Below are 9,332 nucleotides of genomic sequence, written 5' to 3'. Positions count from 1 at the left end.
AAAAAAAAAAATGAGTAATAATAATAATAATCAAGACACAAAGGACAACCAGAAAAAAAAAAGAAATCTCTGAGATGACTGATAGGCTACAATTTTGCAAGCCTCCAGGAGAGGCATTGCTGGTTCTGTTTTCTGTATCCAGCTTTTATTTTGTGTTTATTAAAAATATTTTTAAAATGTATTTTAATGTCTACTGATGTTTTGCCTACATGTATGTCTATGTACTGTCAGCATGCTATGTGCCTGGAGAGGTCAGAAGAGGATGCCTGATCCCCTGGAACTGGAGTTGCAGGTGGTTGTGAGACACATGTGGATGGTGGGAACTGAACCCGTGTCCTCTGCAAGAGCAGCCAGTGCTCTTCAGGTAGTCCTATTTGACCTTGAACTTCCAATTCTCCTTGCCTCTGTCTCCTGAATGCTGGGATTATAGGTATTTGCCACCACAGCCACCATGACACTGGGATCAAGCTCAGGGCCTCAGGCATGTTAGTTAGGTGGGAGCTCGTCCCTCTGTGCCACAGCCTCATCCCTTTTGCTTCATTGTCACCTGGGCTGAAATGGGGCCAGTCGTGGGAGCCAGGGTGTTTGGGAAGGAGTGTGGAGTTGTTGGAGATGTGCCCTGCTTCAGTCCCTAGCATCCACGATTGACATCTGAGTACCCCATACCTGTTTAGAGACAGACTGATAACTCTGTGGTACCCAATGAGATCAGTGGAAATTTTACTTCTGGGTACAGAAGTTGGGAGGCCCTTTATGCCCTTCATTTAATTTTTGGCACAAGAGTTGGTAACTGGCAAAGTGCTCCAGTGAGCACTTTGATGATGAGAATCATGGGAGGAGCTTGTGGCTGGGGTTTGGGTGACTCTGGTTACTGACTTCAGGCATGGAAAACTACCAGGTGTGTGTGTGTGTGTGTGTGCGTGCGCGCACACGCGTGTGTGCATGTGTGTGCATTCGCACACATGTGCAGGAGAGAGCAGTCGGTCCATCCTTAAAGGATCAGGAGAGCTGAGATTTCAGAACAAGTGCGGTTGGCCTTAGGCACCTCCCTGCCCTTCTCCAGGCCTTAGTTTCTCCACATACTTAAGCCAGAGGCCTGCAGATGAAGGAGCCAGGGACTCTCTGTGTGCAAAGATGTGGAGGTAATGAGCAGCTTCGAGGACCACAGCACGCAGCTCTGCTCTCCCTTCTGGCATCTGGGGCTTCTGACTGTGCTCAAGGCAGGGAGCTATAGAGCAGGCTCTCCCGCCAGTTCCACAGAGCAGCTTCCTGGGAGACCATGGTGGCAGCCTCACTCCTACAGTGAGTGTCTGCCCTTCCTGGAGGTTGGCTGATGCCTCCACCCCCTTGCCAGCGTGCCCATGTCTAGAGAATGCTGCTTAGTTGGAGAAGTAGCTTGTTTTTGAGATGGGTTCTTCTGAGGTAGACCTGTCTTAAACCCTGGGACGGCAGGGTGAACCAGACACCTGTGTAAGTTGAGTTCCATCCTAAGACTTAGGAGAACCCTAAGGTTTTCGAAGAAGCTAGGCATGGTGTATGATCTAAACTGCCAAGGGGACAAGACTAGAGCGTACATGAGCCGCTGAGTGCTGAGTCTCATGACACTGTGTAAACGGGAACCCTTCAGGGCTGTGCCATGCCAACCTGCGCGGCTTTGTGTAATAGTCCAGGCCTAACGGGAAACAGCAGTGGGAAAAGAAGAGGAAACAGCTTCCAGAAATAAATGTCTCCTGAGCAGAGAGCCAAGCCTGGTCTTCCACGCTGCTTGCTGTAGGTCTCCTCAGACACATTTCCCCACTATGGGGACGGAGGCAAGCATCTGACCCATTTGGAAGTACCTGTCCATGTTACTTCTTCCTGAGCCACAGACTGGGGGAGACCAGGCTGGGAAAGCAGCTCCCGCCCCCATAGGAGACCTTCCCCTCAGTGGAGAAGAGACTTAAGACAGAGGCTCAGAAAGCAATTATGGGGAAAAATGTAAAAAATGTATAAAATGTAGAATCCAGCTCCAAGCTGGATTCTTTACTTGACAGTTAAGGATACTGAGGTCCAGAGAGGGTTCTGGAATAGCTTGAATCATGTAAACAAACAGATTAGAAGTTGTATCTTGCTGAGCTGTCTCAGGCAAATGGTTTGGCCTCTCTAAATTTCAGCTTCTGGTTTGATAAAATGGGGGTGACACTCTGGGCTGCAGGCTGAGTGCATGGTTTGTCTTCTGCTCAGAGGGTTGTCTCAACAGTCCACTGGAGGAGTATGGGGAGGATCCTGATGTATAGGACTGTTCTCTGAGCCAGGCTGCCGCCACCTTCATCAGATCAGTGGGACCCACAAGCAAAACTGATCACAGCTGGACTGCTGACCTTGTGGATGGCCAACCTTCCCTCTCAGAAGGGGGTGGGGCTGGCCATTGGGTGGGGCTCACCCAAGTATCCAGCCATTCCTCCTAGCCAGTTGTTTGCACAAGGTCCAGGGTCTTGAGGAGGGTGAGAGTATATAGGCTGGGAAGGACTAGGGGAGGGGTTTCATCCATGTAGCCATGGAGAAGGCATCCTTCAGACTGGGTGACCTTCTGGTGCAGATACTTTAGGGTCACCTGTGCTCCTGCCTGTGAGCCCTCACCTATGCTCAAGAAATTCAAGGATCCCTGAGGGGAACTTTGGTGGAAGCAAATTTGGTTTGTCGTTGGAACCTCAGAAAGAGCGGGGAAAGGTGTTTAGTGTCTCAGCTCCCACCCCAGGAGGAAGTTGTCACAAAAAGCTGCCTCCTCACCCCAGAGCATGGCCTACTGGATATGGTGCCCCCAAGGCTGCCCTGGGTAGTGAAGAAGCCTGTGGCCTTTACTCTTGGATCTTTTCAGGAGAGGAAGAGGGAGAGGGAGAGGGAGAGGGACGGGGGAGAGAGAGAGAGAGAGAGAGAGAGAGAGAGAGAGAGAGAGAGAGAGAGAACCAGAGAGAGAGCCAAAGGCCAGACAGAGACACAGAAGAGATGCCGAGGCTGCCTGGAGCCCCTGCTCCATTGCCACCCCCTCAGCTTTCCTCCACTGTCTCCTGCAGTGCAGTTGTCTCTGGGGTACCTGTGTGGTCTCAGGGTACCTGTGTGGTCTCGGGATACCTGAGTGGTCTTGGGGTACCTACGTGGTCTTAGGGGACAGCACTAATGGTTCCCATTTGGGGCCTCCGTGGCAGGCCTGTAGTTTGGCTGTCATTTCCTCCTGAGGTCAAGGGTACTCTGAGTTCCCTGATTGTTTCACCTGGGTCCTCGCCCGGGGTGGGTGGAGAAGTGAGGGAGGTCCAAGTGTTGTGTGTCCCTCTAGGGCACTGATTTGAGCCCGTAGCTTTGGAAAACAGCTCCACGCTGCCAGGCAGGACCCAAGAGATCATAACCCGCCACACTGGGAAAGGGCAAAGCCTACTTAGGTTACAAGCTGTGTCCCAGACCCATCAAGTTACTCACAGTAGACAGTCACCTGTGGTACATTCCCAGGCCCGCCAGCCTTGGGCCACTCACCGATCACGTAGTCACCGAAGCCCACCGTGCTGAGCGTGATGAAGGCGAAGTAGAAGCTCTCCATGTAGCTCCAACCTTCCATGTGGGAGAAGAGAAGCGGAGGCAGCAATAGAAAGAGCAGGAGGCCAGAGAGCAGCGCCGTGGAGCCTGCCAGCAACGGTGCCTGTGCTGGGTCCTGCAGTAACAGCAACAGTCTGTGGCTCTGTCCTGAGCAGCAAGAAGCAGATGCCCAAATCTCCAGCTTTGAGCCCTCACAGTTCCTTCTGAAAGGCTTCCTGTCTTTGACTTGTTCCAATCTTCTCATGCGCCCCACAGACACTAAGATCAAACACCTTGTTCTGGGCTTTGCTCCCACAACCTCACCACCTACCTCATCTTTCTGACCCCACCCTTCTGGTTTGGCACCCCATTTCCACCACAGTCCCCCATCTGGAACGGACTTATCCAGGTTCCTGGCCACTGTCTCACCTGCCAGCTGCCTCCCAGCCACTGGACACATCGATGCACCCCTCGCTGCATAAGGAGGCCCAGCCGGTTGAGCACTACCAGGTTGAGTGGGATCCCCACGAGGGCAAAGAATATACAGAAGAGACAGGCAGCCATGGCCTCTGGGCTCAGGTTGCCCTAGCCTGATGCAGGAGGGAGGGGTATTTAAGCAGATCCTTCCCCCAGCTTTGGGTATGGCCACTGTGGCCCCCTTGTTTCACTCCCATGCTGGGGGTGGTTGCTGGTGCCTACCCAGCTCTGATGAGAAGACAGAGCGGGGCTGGCACACCAGCCCACAGTTGGCCTGTGGACTCCCATGTTTTTTTTTCTGGCTCCACTTCTTGGACTCTGACCCCTGCAAGGCTGTGAGAACCTGGGCAAAGGCCTTGGTCTTTCTGAGCCTACTTTGTTGACCTTAAAACGGGGTGCAGGCATTCACTTGCTTTTGGCTAATGAGAGGCCACAGTAGGGACGTACTGTCTGTGGGAAGGTGAACCCCTGAGCATGGAGTGCCCCCGCCCCGGCCCAGAGAATGGGCAGATGAACATGATGGAAGGTTACCATGCGGGCATCTGGCCTGAAAACCTCAGAGGTATCTCTCTGGGTCTTACATCTTCTTTCCATTCATGTTTTATTTTGTTTATGTTAAAAAGGTTTTGTGTTGGCCGGGCTGACCTCAACCTTGGGTCTTACATCTCCTTTCCATTCATGTTTTATTTTGTTTATGTTAAAAAGGTTTTGTGTTGGCCGGGCTGACCTCAACCTTTTTATGTAACCCTGAACTCCTAATCCTCCTGCCTCCATCTCTCAAGTGCTGAGATCACACAATGATGGTCTGAGTAAGGGCAGGGTTGGGAGTGTGTAAGGGGGGCGTAGAAGGTGGGATGGGGTGGGAGATGAGGGGTACTGGGAAAACAAGGCAAGGATCAAAGGGATGCTGGTCGGGGACAAAGAAAGATGGAGCCTAAATCTTCGGTGGTGTGAGCCTGCCCCCTAGTGGTTAGTTCTGGGTCATGTGTGTGATGCTGTGGGCAAGGGCAGCTGACCTGCGTTGGTCCCTGGGAACCAGGGCTGCAGGGATCCAGGGCTTTCTGAACCCCGCTGTTTCCACACAACAGCCTCACGTGCTTTTAAGACAGGCAGGTTCCACCTCAGTCTGGCTCTGAAGGGGAAATATGTCTGGAGGACAGTGCTAGGGACTGAGGGCCTGGGAGGGTCTGTAGGACTGGGTTGGATGACCAACGTCCTGTCCTCCAGGGCAGCAGTTTCCAAACTGGAATATGTATACAATTCCCCGGGGGTCTGACGAAATGCAGAAGCCAAGTCCATGGGTCCTGAGGCATGAGATGCTGTTTGCAGGACTGTGGGGGTGTGCTTTCAGATACGACTGCTTTCTTTATAGGGGTGACACCCTCTGGACTGCATTCACTGGCCCCTCAGGGTGAGGCTACCTCCCAAGCCACACCAGCTTGTCCCCATGCTGCCCTTACCGATGGTAGTGATGGTGGACACGGAAAAGAAGAAAGAGCCCACAAACTCCCAGCGCCCCATGCTGGTGGTACTGCCCACGAGCTGGGTCCCATCTTTGTATGCTTGAATGATGTCCTGCAAGAGATGCTGCTGTGACCAACAGGATCTTGGGGGACTGAGCCCCTGTACCCCAAGACACCACTATACCCATGTCTATACCCACACCTACACCCACACTCCTGTAGAGGCCTCGTGTTGTATAGACAGTTTCTCCAAAGTGATGCACTTCCTCCCATGACTTACAGGCTCGGAAGGGTACAGCAGTCACAAGCCCCTCCCCCAAGTTAAATTTCACAGAAGAAATTGCTGAGGAGAGGGGACTCTTCAGTAGAGCTGCCTACAAGTTGTGTAGTGAGCTCTCGGGATGTGAGGTGTCACCCTTGCCGGGTGATCCAACTATCTTTGAGTCACCCACATTCCCGTAGTAACCCTGGTAAACCCAGCTAGAAATGGGTTGAGATTGTTTCTTTGGTCAATCATTGGCCCTACCTAACTTGAAGAGACTTTTTCATGTGTCCCCAGAAAAACACACACAATATCTTCCTCTCTATTTCAAGTCTGTTTGGGGCCAAGAATCACTGATTCTACTACCCAAGGGCTCCCCAGGGGCAGAGATCTTGGGGCCAACCCCGTCTCCTCCTTATCCTAGAGCCAGCCCAGGTTCTAGGCCATCTCACAGGCTTATATACTCATTTGCTGTCTGCCTCAGTCATAATCTTGCAGGAAACAATAGGCAGATGCTGCCAAATGACAGACACAACCTCAGCCTTCACTGGGACAGAACTAAGTTAACTCGGAGATGGGGCCATAGTGATCATTTCGAGTATGAAGGGGGCTGTGTAGATGGTTTCGGGTATGAAGGGGGGCTGTGTAGATAGTTTTGGGTATGAAGGGGGGCTGTGTAGATGGTCTGCAGTTTCTTTCACATCTGTTTCTTTATCTCTAACAGTGGAGAGTCCTCTGGCTTCCCAGGGCCATAACACCTTGGGAACACAGAGAAGCAGAGGCAGAAGGCTTCCTGGAGGGAAGGACACTCATGCTGTGCTTCCCCTGAGGCTCTTCCCACCAAAAAGCATTCAGGAAGACAGGACAGTGGAAGCAGAGGCTGGGAACACATAGTGTGCCTTGGACATAAAATCATGGGGTTCTGAGAAACAGCCACATGCACAGGGCTACACAAAACCAGCCTCCAGGTGATTAACAGCCTTAGCTCTTGGCTGTGCAGCCTTGCAATTTTATCAAATCTCCCTGAGCCTTGGTTCATCATGGAGGTGGTAGTGTCTGCTAATGAGGCATTGACGGGGGAGCTGGGCATGGGAAGGACCAAAACAGCAGTGTTTACTGGCGATGGCCAGACAGAGACAGTCCCTAGCTCCAGCTCCTGCCCATTGGAGTGTCCGGAGGATGGGAATTCTCTTCACTCCTGGCCCCTCCTGTCCTACCCAACAATGCTCCCTCTCTCTACAGGGGATTTGGCTTCAGTTTGAGGATTCTGGGACACAGGTCCTGGGGGTCTCTGTAATGAAACCGTTGCAAGAGAGTGGCGATTGCACGGAGGTACTCTAGTCTAAGTTCTGTCCCTGCACTCTTGGCAGAGGGAAGTGGAGCAGAACAGTAAGGCAAGCACTCAGGAAGAGTTCTCCATGGGAAATCCTGGAGGATGAGCCATCTCCTGCCTCCGCACCCTGCAGCGTCCTCTCCTCTGAGGATCCTCAGGCTCGGGGACCTCTGCTCTTTTCACTGCCCCACTCCTTTTGTCCCTGCCGGCCCTGCAGGTCCAAATACTTCAGGTAAAGTGACCTTAGCCCTAATCCAGTCCAGGCCCCTCACTCTGAGCTCCCTCTCTCCTCTGCTCAGGGCTCCTCTCAGTTCTCTCTCTCCTCCGCTCCGGGCCCCTCACTCTCAGCCCTCTCCCTCCTCTGCTCCGGACCCCTCACTCTGAGCTCCCTCCCTCCTCCGCTCCAGGCCCCTCACTCTCAGCCCCCTCCCTCCTCTGCTCCGGACCCCTCACTCTGAGCTCCCTCCCTCCTCCGCTCCGGGTCCCTCACTCTCAGCTCCCTTGCTCCTCCGCTCCGGACTCTATTTCACCCACCGACACAGACTGAGCCGTTTCTCTCAAGTTCCCACACTCCCACCAGCATCTGTTCCTTCGAGTCTGGCCACACCCCCAAGGTATTTGCCCTCCCATCCTTGAAAGACTAGGTGTGGCCTTTCATCCTTGGTGTTTCCTCTCAGTAACCCCCACACAAGGCTGACCAGACCAAATGATAGCTGTCCCCGTGATGACCACATCGGACAACCTTGAAACCTGTGACACAGAGAGGCGATCCTCTGTATTCCTTATGGCTGTGTCTCACTTCCTTAAAGATGGAGCCGGTGCCCCCACTCTTTGCTAGCCCTAGACGCTTTCCCCTGGGTTCAGCCCATCTCCATGGTTCTCCAACCCCAACCGCCCAAACCTGTTTGTCCCAAGCCTGTTTACTCCACCTCTCCAATAAGGGATAACCTTCCCTAGAGTTACCCTGTCGGGGCCAGAGCACTCTTCATCCCTGCTGTGAGCTCCTGCCGCCTGCCCCACCCACTCCTTTCCCAGGGTGGCACCGCTAGTCCCCTAACCCGGATCAGCTGGATCAGCTGATCCAGCGCTGGGTCATCCAGACGCGTGAAGTTCTTTAGTCGCTCCCACTTGTCGCGCTGGAAGATGTGGCTGGAGTACCGGGCCGCACGACCTTCCAGTGCCCAGAACACACCGGCGCCCAGCACCAAGTAAGCCAGGTAGGAGAGCAGAAGGAGCCCCGTGCCTGGTGCCCGACAGCCCCGGGCCGAACACGGTGCCTCAGGAGATCGTGGTCCGCACATGGTGGAGAGGAGCCCAGGAGCGCTCTGGTAGACAGGAACCGGGAATGGGCAGGAAAGGCCAGGAGGGGCCCTTCTCTAAGCAAATGATTGCTGGTGGCCTTCTTCCCTCTGAGGAGTGCTGCAGGGTGCGATGGCCCTGCCCACCTTCAAGGATCCAATCCCGGCGACAATAAGATAACTCACCAGAGAGTCGGAGTGCCCACATCAGCATCAGGGGACCACGGAGGGGTCCCACCTCAGTGGGAAAGGCTCCTGCAGTCCACAGAGGGGAAGAGAAACTTTCGAAGTCTATTGTGTAAACTGTGAGACCAGGGACTTCCTTCAAGTGCCTGCTGCGGTCAGTACCACTCTAGGTTCGCTACAATAGGTGCACTCAAAAAAAAAAAAAAAAAAAAAAGGCCCCCAGCTGGGCTTGGCTTATGTTGCCTCCGTGTTTGTGGGAGGCAAGAGCATGTGCCAGGGCTCACACTTGTTGCTCCAAAGGAGGTCTCCGAGTCCTGATTCACCCAAAGCAGAGGCAGGGACCGGCATGAATGGAACAGATAGAGGGCTTCAGATTTCTGTCCCTTCCTAAGAGACACTAGTCCTGCGGGAGGGAGAGTAGAGAATGCAACCACGGACATGGGTCCTTCCCAGGGACTCCCCTCAACCTCCTGGACTCCCGCCCCAAGGCTGCAAATACAAGGATGCTTAGAAGCCCCCTTGTGACTAGGGAGAGGGGAAGTTCAAGGAAGAGCTAGATCCTAATCCTAATCCTAATCCTTTTAAAACTGAGCACCGGGCAGACAGGGCCAGCCTCTCCCCCTTCTGCCCACAGTGCTGAAATCTGGCAGCAGGCTAGGCCCTGGGGAACTTATTCTGGAAGGCCCCTAGAGTCTTTGATTTTTGTCTCTGCATCTCCTCTAAATTACCTTGTAGGCACACCTACCTCCATTTTCTCTTTGGAGAAT

General features: G+C 53.5%; 1 protein-coding gene across 1 annotated transcript in view; it reads right to left on the bottom strand.

Moving 5' to 3' along the window:
* Kcnk17 (potassium two pore domain channel subfamily K member 17) overlaps positions 1-8,382 on the bottom strand; it is an 11,507-nt gene extending 3,125 nt beyond the window's left edge. Inside the window, 4 exon segments of the mRNA XM_050165106.1 lie at positions 3,508-3,682; positions 3,976-4,136; positions 5,484-5,598; positions 8,140-8,382. Coding sequence (XP_050021063.1) covers positions 3,508-3,682; positions 3,976-4,136; positions 5,484-5,598; positions 8,140-8,382 — 694 coding nt within the window.
* Between the last annotated feature and the right edge of the window lie 950 nt (positions 8,383-9,332).

Source organism: Alexandromys fortis, unplaced genomic scaffold (genome assembly GCF_014885135.2).
Source record: "Alexandromys fortis isolate MF-2015 unplaced genomic scaffold, M_Fortis_MF-2015_v1.1 scaffold_121, whole genome shotgun sequence".
Taxonomy (NCBI): Eukaryota; Metazoa; Chordata; class Mammalia; order Rodentia; family Cricetidae; genus Alexandromys; species Alexandromys fortis.
This window is presented reverse-complemented; position numbering and strand designations above follow the sequence as displayed.